Here is an 18,513-nt window from a genome sequence, read left to right as displayed (position 1 = left end):
GCTGTTCCTAATGATGGACTTGGTATTTTACCAAATAGCGCTATCTTCTGTATACCACCCCTACCTTGTCACAACACAACTGATGGGCTCAAACTCATTAAGAAGGAAAGAACTTCCACAAATGAACTTTTAACAAGGCACACCTGTTAATTGAAATGCATTCCAGGTGACTACCTCATGAAGCTGGTTGAGAGAATGCCAAGAGTGTGCAAAGTTGTCATCAAGGCAAAGGCTGGCTACTTTGAAGAATCTCAAATATAAAATATATTTTGATTTGTTTAACACTTTTTTGGTTACTACATGATTCCATATGCGTTATTTCATAGTTTTGATGTCTTCACTATTATTCTACAATGTAGAGAATAGTCAAAATAAAGAAAAACCCTGGAATGAGTGTCCAATGAGTGTCCAAACTTTTGGCTGGTACTGTATGTTCAAACAAGATATATTTTTCTGTTATTTTCTACTCTTTGCAATGAAAAAGGAACAATATGCACAGATGTGCAATGTTATTGTCATTGTGTATTTGCATTTGCCTGATGAATGTGGGGACTTTGCAGATATAAAACAGTAGAAATATGTTACTTCAGGTGACAGGCGGTGGTCCTCTCTGTGTCTATAACTGCAGCTTGATACTATTGCATTCCACCAAATTGGCTTAACTGCAAAACAAAAAACATTGTCATCCCCATTTAAGTCTTGTGATATTGTTCTATAGCTGTCAGGGTCCATGTAATGTCTATCTATTCCATTTAGATTAATACACTTTTGAATATTAATTTGACTTCTGTAATAGATTTACTTTCATGCTCTCAAATGTTTGTCAACAGTATGTTGGTGAAGGCCATACCATTATGCTAGCGTTGATTTTCCATTACAAAACCCACCTAATATAATTACACACTTGAACCTCCTGATTTTATAATGTGGCATTATTTTGAAACATTTGTCATTTACTGCCCATGTTTATTGTTGTTACTGTCTATTCTAGTGGGTCTACAGGCGGCATAACAGGGATGAGGGTTTTTGTGTTATTTTGATGGGATATGTACCTTGGTAAGGAGGAAACCGCTACTCTGCTAAATATGGGATTGTTAGGGAAGGGAGAACTAAATGCTAGGAGAGGGGTAGATTTTCGGTGGGTTTTGGTGGAGGAGATTTTCAGGAAATATGTAAATAGTCCTGAACCTGTACATACTTTATGTATACAGACATACAGGTAACTACAAAAATAATGGAAACACTTGAGTAAATGAGGCATACAAATTGTATTGAAAGCAGGTGCTTCCACACAGGTGTGGTTCCTGAGTTAATTAAGCAATTAACATCCCATAATGCTCAGGGTCATGTATAAAAATGCTTTGCGGGACTATATTTTGGTTACCATGGCTATAGCCCTGTAGGATAACAGTGCTCCCATCCACAGGGCACGGGTGATCACTGAATGGTTTGATGAGCATGAAACGTCTTAGTCACCACATCTCAACCCAATTGAAGACGTAGAAAAAGGAGGAAGGGAAGCGCTACTAAGGTACACAATAGTACATTTTGGTAGATAGAAGGTGCTCCTTAGGCAAAAGGGGTAAGTTGGTCATCAAAAAGAAAGGAGGACCAAGGCACTCTTCATAATTGATTAAAATGCCTTTATTAGTATGGCATGTTCAATAGAAACAAAGTTTTTAAAAAACAGACACATTTTGGCTGCATGGCCTTCGTCAGGGAGTAGGAAAAAAAAGGAATAGAATGTCTCTTTTGAACAGCTTTTCAATTAGCCAATTGAACACTTATGGGAGATTGTGGAGTGACGTCTGAGACAGCGTTTTCCACCACCATCATCAACAAAACACCAAATGATTCAATTTCTTGTGGAAGAATGGCATCACATCCCTCCAATAGAGTTCCAGACACTTGTAGAATCTATGCCAATGTGCATTGAAGCTGTTCTGTCTCGTGTTGGCCCAACGCCCTATTAAGACACTTTATGTTGGTGTTTCCTTTATTTTGGCAGTTACCTGTATCTGTCCTCAATTTAGTGTGTGTATGATCAAGTTTTCCTCAGATCAGGAGGTTGGTTGTAGGAAGAGGATGCAGCTATCAATATTTACTCACTGTTACTCAGTCACACAGATAACAAGGAGAGACATGCAAACAAGTCTTTAGTTCCTTTGACGTGTTCTGTACATGTGAGGGTGGGCTCTGTCCAACTATCTTTGTAGGAGTCTTTCTCTCTCTGTCTGTAAGATAGACACATTCCCAGACGTGTCCTGAACATGTGCAAGTCAATATTATGGCCTAGAGCAGGGATCAACTACTAGATTCAGCCGCGGGCCGATTGTTTCTTGAGTGGATGGTCGGGGGGCCAGAACACACTTACAAATCATTTGTAGACTGTAAATTGACCGCAAGAAGCCCAAATGTACATAATATTTTACAAAAAAAGTATATTTTCAAACCTTGCTTACATTTGTATAAGCTCACGTATATGATCTCTCTATTATGCGTGGAAATACTTGGGGACAGATTTCGCAAATTAAAATCACTTATAGCTGATTTCCTGGTGTTTTTACCATTTTTTATGTCCAACAATGAAAATGTTGCTCAGAAGACTTGGGGAGCAAAATAAAACCACCTGTGGTCTGCCTGTAGCGGAACCCTGGTCTAGAATCTAGACACATGACTCCTCAGCCTGCAAGTGGGAGGAGCTACAACCCATGACAGTGTTGCCACTAGTTGAATTCAGTTTGATTAGGTGAGTGTGGTGCTCAATACACTATACCACTATTGCCTAATCGTGCTGTATCTCGCCAATTAATTTAACTAAACTATGCGTAATGGAAGCCCTAGCCTTTTGTGACAGCGCAGAGATTTGTCTCTGGATACCGAGATTATGAAAGCACTTATGACAATCAAGTAGCAGCTTTTGGTCAGGGAATGCACGCAACAAGCAACAATCAGAATTCATTCACTAACATCAAGGCGGTGGCCCGTTCCTGTAGGTTCATGCTCTACAACATCCGCAGAGTACGACCCTGCCTCACACAGGAAGCGGCGCAGGTCCTAATCCAGGCACTTGTCATCTCCCGTCTGGATTACTGCAACTCGCTGTTGGCTGGGCTCCCTGCCTGTGCCATTAAACCCCTACAACTCATCCAGAACGCCGCAGCCCGTCTGGTGTTCAACCTTCCCAAGTTCTCTCATGTCACCCCGCTCCTCCGCTCTCTCCACTGGCTTCCAGTTGAAGCTCGCATCCGCTACAAGACCATGGTGCTTGCCTACGGAGCTGTGAGGGGAACGGCACCTCAGTACCTCCAGGCTCTGATCAGGCCCTACACCCAAACAAGGGCACTGCGTTCATCCACCTCTGGCCTGCTCGCCTCCCTACCACTGAGGAAGTACAGTTCCCGCTCAGCCCAGTCTAAACTGTTCGCTGCTCTGGCCCCCCAATGGTGGAACAAACTCCCTCACGACGCCAGGACAGCGGAGTCAATCACCACCTTCCGGAGACACCTGAAACCCCACCTCTTTAAGGAATACCTAGGATAGGATAAGTAATCCTTCTCACCCACCCCCCCACCCTTTAAGATTTAGATGCACTATTGTAAAGTGACTGTTCCACTGGATGTCATAAGATGAATGCACCAATTTGTAAGTCGCTCTGGATAAGAGCGTCTGCTAAATGACTTAAATGTAAATGTAAATGTAAATGTTTTGCCATCTCATAAATAACACATTTTCACCTGTTTTTTTTCAATAAAGAGTTTTACGCAAGATCTCAAATGTGTCTCTTCTGTCTCAAATGTTGTGATGATGTGTAATAAACTTGAATTGAGTTACTTAGATAATAATTTGAGTTACAAGACAATGAGTCCATCATTAATCTCAATGCCTGCATTCAGAGGTGATCAGACTGTCAGAAACATTTCGTCGGTAGTGTGACAGCCAGGCCAAAATCATGTTTTACGTAAACCATCACCTTTGAAACATTTCCAACATTGCTCAAATGCTACTTCACCTGACAGTTCCTATGAATGTGAGTAGTGGCGCCCAAGTCAATGACATTTCAGCAAAAGAATGTATGTGTTTCTAATAATGTATGCTATGGTATTTTGAAATGTGGTATTTGTCCTTGCCAGTTGGTCCTTGCCAGATGTGCTCTGTAGTGTTCACATATGTAAAGGTGACTTGGTTGGTTAAACTATTCAAGAGATATACAACACCTTCATGGCTCCCATATAACTCAAACCCAAGTCAGACTCACTCAAACTTAACCTATACATAAACTAACAAATACAGATTTTATATTTATTGCATTTATGAAGGTAAAACCTGCTATATATGTTTTTCTACAAAGTAAAAAGACTAAAAACCTGTATGACTCTAGTGTTACCTTACTACAATAACCAGTCCTCTTTGGTCATAGGCTTACAGTGCCTCCAGAAGTGTCACTCACACTCACTAATACTAGAACAAACACTGAACTATAGGCCGCCTACACCAAAGAGGCTGGGAGACTAAGGACACAGCTGGCACTTAAACCAACTAGCAAAAGCCTAAAACGGAGTCTTAACCTTAACCAAACCCATAACCCTGACCCTAACCCAAACCTTAACCTATAATGTTTTATAAATTAAATATCGGTTTTGTCGTCAGGCGCCTGCGTGTCCTTATAGCCTTTTCCAGAGGCATCATACGGTTTCCATCCTCTGCCTGCCTGTCTACCTACACTGTTGGTTACTGTACTGAATAGACTCCAAGGATCTGCTACCACCTGCTGGTAAGTGTGTCCCCAGTGAAATAATGAATGTGGAACCCAGATGCTTGATGTTCTCCGGGCCACACGGGTTCGCTGTGGAATTTCCAGCTACCATGATATAACTTTCTCGCTCTCCGTTAAAATTGTTGGACGAACTTCACCGTTCCCAGGGTTGATTATGCCAAAAATGGGGGCACGCGTTGCACGGTTGTTTAGGAATTTTAATTTAGAAAACCGGGTACATCGTGAGATCGGGAAGGCAAAACCTGAAGCGGCACCTCGACATCAGACCCACATTGATCCTGTTCAGAGTACACAGAGTGAGTACATACATAGGACTTTATGTCATTGCAATGACGTACTGTTGACTAGCTCCAGACAGTACTTAGCTTACTCAAATCGGAGGGTCATCAAAGTCAGGTACGCCTGCCAGGCTAGCAAGTAACGTTAGGTAGCTAGTAAAGCTTACTCTGTACTGGGTGGTGTTTCGTACAGCTTAGTTAACTAATTTGAAACCGAGGTTTAAGTGTGGGTGAATGTGTGGTGACTATCAGTTTTCCAATTATGTTGCAAGCACATAGCTAGCTATCTATGTAACTTTACCAGCAAAGATTCCTAGTGTGTCAGTATGCAAATTACCCATCCATCACTAGGGTTTACCCTCTACCTCCATGCTCGGGCTGATTCTGTTTCCTTCAGTTACTGAGATCTCTGATGCCATCCACAAGAGAAACGACCCTCTACTGGGGTTCCTGAAGTCGGTTTATGTGGACTCAAAGGATCCTACAGAGGTGAGCCTAAATAATGACTATTAAATTTAAATTTCAGTTATTGATTATTTGATAGCTAGGCCTTTATGTGCTTGATTATAACCCTACTCTGTTTGATCCTAACAGGCTCCAAAGGAGGTGACTGAGGAGAAAGAGGAGCGCAGGCCTCTAATTTCCAGCCTACCTGGGGACCCCTATGGTGTTGTTGAGATCATTGATGTCCCTAAAGGCAAACTGTCTATTATTGAGGCCCTCCAAGCTCTCAACAATCATAAGAATGCTCCCCAAACATGGACATTGGACAAGGTTGCCCTGGAGTACTCTCTTGACTTGAAAGATACTAAAGCACTTCTGGAGCATTTCATCCCCTTCGAGGTTAAGATCATACCACCAAAGACGGAGGATGCAAAGAAGATCAAAGATATCTAGGACGAATATGCATTATTCCTGGTCTTTAAACACAACAGCCATCAGCCAAGTGTATTAATTATTGTTGTCCTCGTCCAGATGAAACTGCAATATTTGGAGTTCTACATACTGTAATGAAATGAGGGAGAAGCATGAGGTTTTGAGGTATGATTTGAATGCATGTTGACGTTTATTGTCATGAATCTTGTCCTGGAGGCAGAAATGAGTGATTTCCGCTAGATGTCAAAATTAAGACAATTGGATATTTGGTTAGAGTTAGGCAGTAGAATTAGCAGTTGTGGTTAAAGGGATACTTGGGGATTTTGGCAATGAGGCATAAAATGGTATCCACAAGTTAATCTGCCTCTGCAGAAGTAAATAAAGGGCCACACTGCCAAAATCCCGAAGTATCCCTTTAAGGTTAGGTTTAAATCAGATTTTCTGGCTGTGCCAGCTAGTCACCACTCTGCAGAGCTGCCTCCAGGGCAAGATTCATGACAATAAATTATAACCTGCCATTTGAACCCAGTACCCTTGGGTCCAGAGCTAGACATGTTACCACTGCTCCAAAAATATGGCGTCCTTGTGGAGGTGGTAATCAGTGTTATAAACACCAAGGTCGTAACAATAAAAACATATCATTTGTGACAGCATATTTCAATCTCAATACACATTTACTAATCCCATTAAAGATGAAATCTGCAGTAGGGGGAAACGGCACCACTGGCCACCCCACCATCGGTGTTATCGTTTTTGCCAAACTGCGGAGCATCAGCATAGTAAAAAAATAAATCTACATATTGTGCTCCACTATTGCGTGTGCAATGATGTCCGAGGGGAGAAAACGGTGTTTGTTGTTTGCAGTAACTTCTTTGTTGTAATATTGCAAATGGACGTGGCTGTTTCCCCATGAAGGATTCCTGCTTTATAGTTATGACTGATAGCTATGATATTTGGCCTGCAAATGAATGAATGATTATAGACAAATTACTTTTATTTAAGGGCTTCATCCCTGTATGTTGAGTCGTAAGGCTACATGTTCACATACAACTGACCCTGTGGTAAATGGATCCCAGTTACAAAACTGGTTCTAGATGCTAGTAAGTTGTCACTTACCAGTTGTGCATCTCTCTGCAAGTATCAAGCTACTCTACTCTTTAATTTGACATTTATATAAACAAATGTTCTGCATGTTTGTCAATCCTGTTCCAAGAGTGGAAATCATTCAATATATTTAACTTGTTTTTGTCTTCCATGTGTGCCCCCAATATGTCATGATATATAATCCTCCAGTGTGTATCAAGTGAGGCCTGCAGTTTGCAATGACCAGTGAATGTATCTCTGTGTTCAGTGTGGGGATATCCTGCCAAGACCTTCTATAGTTTATATATAAATGCATTGCTGGACATTTCATGAAAGAGTGAATAATCAGGATGCCATTATTTACTTGTCATTAATGTTGATGAAGATGTGAATTAAAGGGATGTTTGAGAGATGTTTAATACATTTGAAATGTAATTAATGTGTAAATGGATTGATTTATTATGGAAGGGGGTGCCCATGTAATAAAAAAGTATTGTATTTTAGGGTTCATACTTGGACAGTGTCATGTTCTGTGGCCTACTCCACATTGTGATTAAGTTATAAACTCTTATTCATGAGATATGAGTAGTGGGTTCTTTGTTGATTCAGTAGCAATTGTGTGAGGTTACTTTGGTTTGATGGTCTCAGTTTTCACAGCTTGCTGCAAACGCACAATTTTTGCAAAATAAAGGACATTGTTTTTAAAAGTTGTTTTAATGTAGGCCTTTTTATGGCAAGGACATTCCAGAATGTTCCTCAGCAGTTATCAGTCTTCCTGTTCCAATGTGTGTTCCCATTTTACAACCGGATGTAACTAGAAGGGATGTATGCGATCTATTACGTGCACAGTATTTATAATATGTCTTTCCAAAGCTTGAATGTGTGAATGACATGCTTGGATTGAGTTATTCACACTTAACAGCTCCTTGGATACTGCTGAGTTCTCTCATCGCTCCTCTCATCATTACTAAGTGTAGTTTCTGAGATGGTGGCAGAGAATAGAGCACTGCTGATACGGAGGCACTGACCTTGCTATTATCTATTTAGCGCTGACTTTAAAAAAATATAGTGTAACTTGCACAGCGTTTCCCAAATTAGGGGTTGAGACACCATGTGGGGTCGCCTGATTTGAAAATGGGGTAGTAAGATGTGTAATAAGCAGTTGTAAACAGCTGTAAGTAGCTATTATTAGTGGAACATCTAATGACCAAACATACACTGATTGGAATCTTGTTGTAACATTTTATTTTTCTGAGTGTTTGATGATGATTGTATACAATGTAACAAACAATACAACGCCTATCACACGTGCCCTGTACACCTAGTCATGCAACCAGACATTTACTCCTCTTTATGGCCATTATCCATTTCAATTGGAGCTCGAGATAATGGGCGTGCCCTAACGGAGGACCGTACCCAATCCTGTCCATACTACTGGATGATGGGACTGTCAGTTAACCGGGATACCGACAGAGGTTTCAGTGACGCAATATTAGAGCCTACGGTGGACCCCGACAGTGACAATCAAAATGATCGTTCTCAGGATAACATAAAGATTAGGGTAGAGCTATAGGAAAGAATATCAAATGACAGACAATCAACTTGTTCAAAGCCCGTTTTGAGTCATGATTCTGTCTGGTAGGCCAGTAGGCCAATCCAGCCGTTTTTTTATTTTGCTGCGAAATCAATTCCTTGCTAAACAAAGCTATAACGATATGCGGAGGAGCTACATTTTACTTCACTGCTTTTGTTGAATTGTGTAAGTGTCATTCGCCGTTTGTCGCTCTGTAAACAATATTATTTGATTAGACGTGTTAATTAACGTGCAATTAGAGATGAATTACACCTCGAATATGTAGTTGTGACGTGACTTCGAGGAATTACAAAAAGCATCTGGACAGCGAGATGGATCGACAGAAAGACTATATGAAACAAGCAGCGTGAAAGGGTCTGTCTTAACTGAAACCCAATAACGATATTGGCCACCTGAGACTTTGGAAGGAAAAAGGTAATTTAACTTTTTCTAGACCGAGGATAATATAATCGAAATAAATACTCACTGAAAAGTGGTTTCAGTTAATACAATGCAAACATTTTAAAACAATTATGTTTTATTAAATTAATATTAGGCTATCATCAAACAAGCATAATAATAATAATAATACTGTTATCAAAAATAACCAAGTAGGCGTATAATTTGAATTTGTATGAGTTTGTTTCAGTGTCTGTATATCGCAGAATGTATAGGCTATGAAACTCTATAGCCTCACAATCAATAATTTCCTGTGATGAGATACTATTTTAATAGGCCGGCAGATAATGGATGACTGTAGGCTATTGCAGAAAATGCATCAAAAGGAACGTTTATACATTTTAATCACGTCGTTTAATCACTAATTTCTACACCTCTTACCATGTTAATGTGGACTACTATTATTTGTAACTTTACAACTGTATGAATTACTATGAATTTATGATGTTTTATTTCCCCATTTGATAACTGAACAACATTATCCAGCTCAGAAACATATGTGTAATTCAAATTCCTATTTAGACACTCCAAAAGATAAACGCAATTTCCATTAACTGTGTGGTTAGCAGCATAACTTTTGCGTCTCTTAGACTCATCTAAGGCTTTAAGGCCCATATGATACATCAACATGATCATTTGCAGTGGTTAATGAAAGGCTCAACATTGTTTTGAAAGAGATCCAAAGCATTCAGATAGGTAGGCCTAGTGGCTGGCAGCAGGTCCCTGTTGCTAGGTTCCACAACTACTCAACATGCAGTGTTATCATTGACTTGCAATGTACCAGGCAGTTCCTTCTTACCAGTTACTATGGTTTCTGTGGATATGTATAGTACCAGTCAAAGGTTTGGACACACCATTCCAGGATTTTTCTTTATTTTGACTATTTTCTACATTGTAGAATAATAGTGAAGACATCAACACTATGAAATAACACATATGGAATCATATAGTAACCAAAAAAGTGTTAAACAAATCAAAGTATATTTTATATTTGAGATTCTTCAAATAGCCACCCTTTGCCTCGATGACAGCTTTGCACACTTTTGGCATTCCCTCAACCAGCTTCATGAGGTAATAACCTGGAATGCATTTCAATTAACAGGTGTGCCTTGTTAAAAGTTCATTTGTGGAATTTCTTTCCTTAATGCGTTTGAGCCAATCAGTTGTGTTGTGACATGGTAGGGGAGGTAAACAAAAGATGGTCTTTTGCCAAATAGGGCTAAGTCCATATTATGGCAAGAACCGCTCAAATAAGCAGAGAGAAATAACAGTAATAACAGAGGAGACTGCGTGAATCAGGCCTTCATGGTCGAATTGCTGCAAAGAAACCACTACTAAAGGACACCAATAATAAGAAGAGACTTGCTTTGGCCAAGAAACACGAGCAATGGACATTAGACCAGGGGAATTATGTCTGATGAGTCCAAATTTGACATTATTGGTTTCAACCGCCGTATCTTTGTGAGACACAGAGTAGGTGAACGGATGGTCTCCGCGTAAAGCATGGAGGAGGAGGTGTGAGGTGGGATGGTGCTTCGCTGGTGACAAGGCACACTTAACCAGCATGGCTACCACAGCATTCTGCAGCGATACGCCATCCGATCTGGTTTGTGCTTAGTGGGACTATCATTTGTTTTTCAACAGGACAATGACCCAAAATACACCTCCAGACCGTGTAAGCACTATTTGACCAAGAAGGAGAGTGATGGAGTGCTGCATCAGATGACCTGGCCTCCACAATCACCTGACCTCAACCCAATTGAGATAGTTTGAGATGAGTTGGACTGCAGAGTGAAGGAAAAGCAGTTAACAAGTGCTCAGAATATGTGGGAACTCCTTCAAGACTGTTGGAAAGTATTCCTCATGAAGCTGGCTGAGAAAAAGCCACAAGTGTGCAAAGCTGTCATCAAGGCAAAGGGTGGCTACATTGAAGAATCTAAAATCCATTTTGATTTGTTTAACACTTTTTTGGTTACTACATGATTCCATATGTTTTATTTCATAGTTTTGACAGTTGCATCAGCTGCATCCTGAAACAGTCTTATTCTACAATGTAGAAAATAGTAAAAATAAAGAAAAACCCTTGAATGAGTAGGTGTGTCCAAACTTTTGAATGGTACTGTACATGTACTCTAATCTCTTTCTAGCTCTTCCATCACATGCTTTAAATGACTATATTCTGCTGAATATCTGAAAATGGAAGAATACTGGCCTAACCACCAATTCATGTTTATTCTATTTGAAAGTGGTAAGTTAAAAGGTTGCTTTTATGAGTCAGCCATGTGTGCATAGCTGCCAAATGGCTTTTGGGTCATTCTGTATGAAAAGGGGACAGATACTGTAGGCCATGATTTTCCCTGACATTTAGCTCAAATAATAGTTTTTGGGATTACTGAAAACCTCTGTAATGACGGAATGGCCCATATCCTCCATTTCCCTCGCTACTTGTATAATTTGTATCAAGAATTATGTAGAAACAACATTGTTTCCACGTCACTTCAATGAAATAACGTGGAATAGATGTTGAATTGATGCTTGTGCCCAGTGGGAATTAGAATATAAGACTGCTACACAGTGCAAAATTGGTGCGACTGTATCTATCAACAATGCCTGCCATAATATCCTCATGAGGAGAGCAGAGCATGATGATCAATCAGTGTCAGTGATAGGAGGCAGACCTAGATTTCAGTCTGAGCTTTGTTTGCACACATCCATTCGGTCTTAATCAGAATATAGCACACAACCACCAGTCATTGTATTATCACCTAATAATACATATGTTCCTGTTCTATTCTGGCTAGCCAGTTTATCTCATTAATTAACCATTTTACTCTCTCCCTTGGTGTGGTGAGGTGACTGACAATTCTATTGATGCATAATGGTAAATAGATAGAATTTGCCTCAAGGTTTCAGTCTAGCAACAGCCATCACACAATAATATCCTCCGTGCAGTGTACAAATTAATGTTAATGTAGAAAAAAAGCAGACCAATTTACATTTTACTGCAAGTTATTTAAAAGGCCTTGAATCCGCTTTATCACTTTGAATGTATCACTTTGTGTGTTCAACCCACATGGAATGACTAAAAATAGAAATGAGAGAGAGAGCACATTTGAAAGTGCTGCAGGAATGTTAGAAAATCACACTTAACAGAGGCTTTATGCCTCGATCACACGTGCAGCGTTATTGCGCAAAATGGTACACAGCATCATCTGGATGTGTGCAACAAAAGTTCAACATTCACTGTCAAGCCGACTACGCATACAGTTTGATGCATGTGTTCAATAAATCCAACGTATACACCACACAGAACGCACTGCAACTGCCTCTGTAATGCAATGCTGCAAGGCAAACACAACTTTCCATTGGAAATGAATGTACTTTTGGTGTGATCGATGTGTTACTCCTCGACAATTAATGTTTTTTTATGGTCTCTGGAAAAACACATGCTTAGGAGATCTTATGTTTTCTTCTATGACATCATATTCATCAGCTAATGACACTATGAATTTTAAAGCATATATATAATCAAAACCACACTGCTAACCTTAGTGCCTGACCCTAACCTTAAATGAAGACCAAAAAGCACATTTATGTTTTCATACATTTTTACAATATGGCCAATTTAGACTTTGCACTCAGTTCTGCCTCCAGGACAAGACTCATGACAATAAACGTCAACCTGAAATATGTCATACATTTTTTTAAAGATCTCCCAAACCTGTGTTAAACACCGAAAATAAGGTCTGAGGTTTTCCCAAAACTCCATTCTTTCACAATTAATTCCCCCATATGAATGGCTGAATGAACCAGAGGTTTCATTTCCATTTTATAGTACTACAAGCTGGTGAGCTCTATGGATGGAACTGCTTATAGTTTGGCAGTTACAACATTTTCTGTTTGAGGTTTGCCGTGGAGCCATTCTAAATGATACCAGCCTGTCTAAAATAACAGTATCCAATGTTTATATAAGCGATAAGCCTTTTTTATTGCAGTCTTGAGTTGTCCCCATAAAAACATTGACTTGGTCAGTGACATGGTTTGAGAAATTGCTCCCTGGCATGGTTTAATTAATGCATTAAATTGCTATGATATTTTGGAGATGGAGAGCAGTGGTTAGTTGTTTGGCCTGCTTATAATAGTGTAGTAACCGGGCTTATATCTAAATAGCTAAACTCCAAGGACTGAAGTCCTTTTAGCCCTTACAATACAAGTTCTGGATATAAACCATATGCCAGACAAAGTACCAACAAGTAGTCTTAGCCTTATCTAAATAAAGTACAGGAGAGTGGGGTCAGTTGAACCAAGGTATGATGTGCCACCCATGTTTCTAGGAAAGTATACCAAATATTTAGGAAGAGGTCATCATTTCATGGAGTCTGAAGGAATAAACCACATGGAAAAAGTGGTAAGCAAGTTTGGTCCAAAAAAACAGATTTTCACCAAGTCAAATGAATTTGTGTTAGAGGTTTCATAATGCTTTTATCTAAACCAAAGTAGATCATTTAAATATTGTTCTATACATAATTTGGGGTCTATATAAACTACAATGGTACACAGCATCCTAAACCTAGCATGGAAGTCCACCCTTGTAGCTGTGTGAGCTAATATAGTCAAAATGTTTTCCTTTGGACAGTTGAGCCAATGGCCATGGAGTAAGTTTAGGATATGGCAAGTTGACCAAATGTAAGTGTTTTCTTCCCAGGTGTAATGCAAGGCATTAATCGCAGGAATACGACGTCAAAACAAATTTTATTTGTCACATGCGCCGAATACAACAGGTGTACCTTATAGTGAAATGCTTACTTGCAAGCCCTTTAAACAACAATGAAGTTTGAAGAAAATACCTAAAAAAAGGTAGGGAAATAATAACAAATTACTAAAGAGCAGCAGTTAAATAACAATAGCGGGGCTATATTCAGGGGGTTAATGGCTTATTATGGCTTGGGGGTAGAAGCTGTTTAGAAGCCTCTTGGACCTAGACCTGGCGACCCGGAACCACTTGCCGTGCAGTAGCAGAGAGAACAGTCTATGAATAGGGTGGCTGGAGTCTTTGACAATTTTCAGGGCCTTCCTCTGACACCGCCTGGGGTAGAGGTCCTGGATGGCAGGAAGCTTGGCCCCGGTGATGTAATGGGCTGTACACAATACCCTCTGCAGGATGCTCTCGATGGTGCAGCTGTAAAACCTTTGGAGGATCTGAGGACCCATGCCAAATATTTTCAGTCTCCTGAGGGGGAATAGGTTTTGTTGTGCCCTCTTCACGACTGTCTTGATGTGCTTGGACCATGCTAGTTTCTTGGTGATGTGGATGCCAAGGAACTTGAAGCTCTCAACCTGATCCACTACAGTCCCGTCGATGAGAATGGGGGCGTGCTTGGTCCTCCTTTTCCTGTAGTCCACAATCATCTACTTTGTCATTATCACTTTGAGGGAGAGGTTGTTGTCCCTGCACCACGCGGTCAATCTCTGACCTTCTCCCTATAGACTATCTCATTGTTGGCCAGCATCTCGGAGTCGCCTCTTCACTGTTGACGTTTAGGCAGGTACTATTTAATGAAGCTGCCAGTTGAGGACACGTGAGGCACCTGTTTCTCAAACTAGACACTAATGTACTTGTCCTCTTGCTCAGTTGTGCACCGGGGCCTCCCACTCCTCTTCTATTCTGGTTAGAGACAGTTTGCGCTGTTCTGTGAAGGGAGTAATACAATGTTGTACGAGATCTTCAGTTTCTTGGCAATTTCTTGCATGGAATAGCCTTCATTTCTCAGAACAAGAATGGACTGATGAGTTTCAGAAGAAAGTACTTTGTTTCTGGCCATTTTGAGCCTGTAAACGAACACACAAATGCTGATGCTCCAGATACTCAACTAGTCTAAAGACCAGTTTTATTGCTTCTTTAATCAAGACAACAGTTTTCAGCCGTGCTAACATAATTACAAAAGTGTTTTCTAATGATCAATTAGCCTTTTAAAATGATAAACTTGGATTAGCTAACACAACGTGCCATTGGAACACAGTAGTGATGGTTGCTGATAATGAGCCTCTATACGCCTATGTAGATATTCCATTTTTTTTTTAAATATGCAGTTTCCAGCTACAATAGTCATTTATAACATTAACAATGTTTATACTGTATTTCTGATCAATTTGATGTTATTTTACATTTTATTTTCTTTCCAAAACAAGGACATTTCTCAGTGACCCCAAGCTTTTGAATGGTAGTGTATGCAGATATCTTTGTTATAAATAATAATGTATTTCCCTTGACGGAGTGATGCTGAATATAAAACACTCAATTTACCCCACTCTCCCCCATGTAGGCTAGGCATTCTAACATCTGTAAAAACACACTTCTTCTGGGAAAATAAATTACCTGTGGCATTAAAGCGATACATAAATACGCAAAAAATCTCATTAAATCTTTAAATGCATTCTGTACACCAGTTCCACCAGCTGATTGGCAGAGTTGAAGTGGAGTTACCTCTAAATGGAAACCTAAAAATGAGAGACAACAACTTTATGTTAGTGTTGGGAAGGCCATGTTGTTTATAGGGAAGTGCAGTATTTACTGAGGATGAAGAGGAGTGTGGCAAGTACAGGGAAGATCCTTGCCAGTCCCATATGAAGTTGGTAGCTTTTTGCAGTTTTAATGTCTTCTCTGTGCCCTGTGTGCAGTGTCAGGGTAGGATTTTGCTGACTGACTTTTCCCCACAAGGGCCTTCCCTCCCGTCCAACACTGAATGGATTAGAGGCTTGAGTGTCTCATTCACTGTAACACCGAGGGGATTTGGAGGGAAAGGATGTTATCTCAATCTCTGTTGATCTCCTTTCAAAGTGCCTAATCATGGAGACAGTGAATTACGTGCAGATCAATGTGTATATGAACGTTTCAGTTTGACAAATGCATTGAAAGAAGTCATTTAATTTTATACATAATATTGTCTTTTGAGGAATGCAACATTTTAAAACAAAGAATACCCATTTTAAATGTATTAATATTATGGAAAAACAGACAAAGCTATTTAGACATTTATGTTTCTGTGTTGCCTCCATTTCTCTCTCCGTCTCCCCAGAATCTCTCCTCCATGCTAAGATGCTGGCTTCTTCAGGACTAAGAAATGCATCAGAGGTATCATGTTTGGCGAGAGAAGAGCTCCAGTAACGATGCCTAAACCCAAGCCTGCACCCCTTGGGGAAGAATGGTTTACTCCACTGTCGTTCCCCCTGTGGAGGCAGGGGAGTCCAACAACGCCAGCCTCTGCTGCCTCGTCATGAGGCTGCTGAACCTCTCTGACCACCTCCTCCAGGGCCAACCTGACATGGAAGACATGTCCATGCAAAACAGCTCCAATGTCATCTCCTGGTCACCTCTGGACCTGGTCACAGTCACGCCAACATCTGAGGCCCAGGATAGTGTGCAGGGCGTCAGCCTGCCCCTCCAGGTGTTCTTCTGCATGGCCATGGTCTCCATCCTGTTGGTGGCCTTCCTGGGGAACGTGGTGGTGGTTCTGATGGTCTACCAGCGCGCTGCCATGCGATCCGCCATCAACATCCTATTGGCCAGCCTGGCCTTCGCAGACATGATGCTGGCTGTCCTCAACATGCCCTTCGCCCTGGTTACTGTGGTGACCACACGCTGGATTTTCGGGGATGTTTTCTGCCGAGTGTCGGCAATGTTCTTCTGGCTCTTTGCCATAGAGGGCATGGCTATCCTGCTTATAATAAGCATAGATCGGTTCCTAATCATAGTCCAGAAACAGGACAAGTTGAGTCCCCACAGAGCCAAAGTGTTCATAGTCATCACTTGGACTCTCTCCTTCTGTTTCTCTTTCCCACTTGCCACAGGTCACCCTTCTCTCCAGATCCCCTCTAGAGCTCCACAGTGTGTTTTTGGCTACACCAGCGAGCCGGGGTACCTCGCCTACGTATTGCTCCTCATGATGGCCTTCTTCTTCATCCCCTTCATGGTCATGTTGTACACTTTCATGGGGATCCTGAACACCATCCGGCACAACGCTGTGCGCATCCACAGCCACCCGGACAGCATCTGCCTTAGTCAGGCCAGCAAGCTGGGCCTCATGAGCCTGCAGAGGCCCTTCCAAATGAACATAGACATGAGCTTCAAGACACGTGCCTTCACCACCATACTCATCCTCTTCTCGGTGTTCACCATTTGCTGGGCGCCCTTCACCGCCTACAGCCTGGTTTCCACCTTCAGCAGCCCCTTCTACCACAAGGACAACTTCTTTGAAGTCAGCACCTGGCTCCTTTGGTTGTGCTACCTCAAGTCGGCCCTCAACCCTCTCATTTACTACTGGCGGATCAAGAAGTTCCGCGATGCCTGCCTTGACCTGATGCCCAAGTACTTCAAGTTTCTCCCTCAGCTGCCCGGCCACACGAAGCGGCGTATCCGACCCAGCGCTGTGTACGTGTGTGGGGAGCATCGCTCTGTGGTCTGACTTGGAGGACACAGACTTCACTGCCATGTAGGATTTGTTCGACCATTTATCCAGTTTGCTCGCACTAGTCAAATTCATGAGGAGATGTGATTGCTGTTTCGACAAGGACAGTATATTTTAGCTGTGTTGAATTTGTTTACAAAGCATGTACATTAACTGCTTCTGTGGTTTTGATTATGGTGAAAGGCAGCCAGGCTATTACATTTTTTTCATTGATATTTCTGTTTGATTGTTTTGTGCCTATTAATTAGTCTATGCCAGTCAGAATGCTGCTACATCTGCTGAAAATGTGCTATTTCAGTGTACTGCACTTAGGCCTCTCTTGAATGTAATAAAACATTAACATTTCTTACCATGTTAATACAGTCTTTGGCATTTACTTCTGGTTTGGTTTACTTCTTTATAATGCATGTTAGATTTTTGACTTATACTGTACTTCTGCAATTATACTATGGTTTACACACATCATAAAAAAGGCAATGAAATGAAAAAAGTTCCTTAGCAACCCACTAATTTTTTTATTTTTGTTGCTGCAGTCTATTTGTTTAGATTGACTCAACTTGGCCTTGAATCCTATTTGTGTTTAATGTACCATGCACACTAGAGACGCATTACACCAGGGTTTGCCAAATGGTGGCCTGCGTGCAGTTTTATTTGGCCCCCAAAATCTTCTTTAAAAATTCTTTAATAATTTCATTGTTGTGCATAAAAGACTAAGAACCTCAGAAAATCAGCTCCCAGAGATTTTCATTTTGGATATCTGTTCGTAAGTATTCCCACGCATGGCATGATCGAATACAAATGTATGCAAGGTTAGAAATGATGTTTTAGTCTAATATTATATGTGCGTGTGGTCAATTTGCAGTCTACAAATGATTTGTAATTATTTTCTGTTTCCCTGATCATCCGCTCAAGAAAATAATTGGCCCAAGGCACATCTCTGCATCACCCAGTGGTGTCTCTTTCCTGTCAGCCCCTCCACCGAGTGGCTACACACGTGAAACG

The 18,513-nt window shown here is 40.9% G+C and overlaps 2 protein-coding genes across 4 annotated transcripts; both read left to right on the top strand.

Annotated features, from left to right (window-relative positions):
- The first annotated feature begins 4,874 nt into the window (after positions 1–4,874).
- LOC123991593 (NADH dehydrogenase [ubiquinone] 1 alpha subcomplex assembly factor 4-like) lies at positions 4,875–7,724 on the top strand. The gene is made up of 3 exons (XM_046293220.1): positions 4,875–5,073; positions 5,453–5,544; positions 5,650–7,724. Exons 1-3 carry the CDS (start codon positions 4,932–4,934, stop codon positions 5,950–5,952), a joined length of 537 nt encoding a protein of 178 aa, XP_046149176.1. The 5' UTR covers positions 4,875–4,931; the 3' UTR covers positions 5,953–7,724.
- A 732-nt stretch (positions 7,725–8,456) lies between these two features.
- Positions 8,457–17,887, top strand: LOC123990666 (probable G-protein coupled receptor 63). Of its 3 annotated transcripts, none has more exons than XR_006830687.1 (2): positions 8,457–9,022; positions 10,691–10,844. XR_006830687.1 is itself a non-coding variant. In XM_046291400.1 (2 exons), exon 2 carries the CDS (start codon positions 16,249–16,251, stop codon positions 17,506–17,508), a length of 1,260 nt encoding a protein of 419 aa, XP_046147356.1. In that variant the 5' UTR covers positions 8,477–8,773; positions 16,123–16,248; the 3' UTR covers positions 17,509–17,887. The 3 variants fall into 3 exon arrangements, 2 of the variants coding, with proteins under 2 accessions (XP_046147356.1, XP_046147355.1); XM_046291400.1 differs by lacking the exon at positions 10,691–10,844 and adding an exon at positions 16,123–17,887 and having other exon boundaries at positions 8,477–8,773; XM_046291399.1 differs by lacking the exon at positions 10,691–10,844 and adding an exon at positions 16,123–17,887 and having other exon boundaries at positions 8,477–9,022.
- The last annotated feature ends 626 nt before the right edge of the window (positions 17,888–18,513 follow it).

Source organism: Oncorhynchus gorbuscha, linkage group LG12 (genome assembly GCF_021184085.1).
Source record: "Oncorhynchus gorbuscha isolate QuinsamMale2020 ecotype Even-year linkage group LG12, OgorEven_v1.0, whole genome shotgun sequence".
Lineage (NCBI taxonomy): Eukaryota > Metazoa > Chordata > Actinopteri > Salmoniformes > Salmonidae > Oncorhynchus > Oncorhynchus gorbuscha.
The sequence above is the reverse complement of the archived record's forward strand: the minus strand, read 5'-3'. Positions and strand labels throughout refer to the sequence as shown.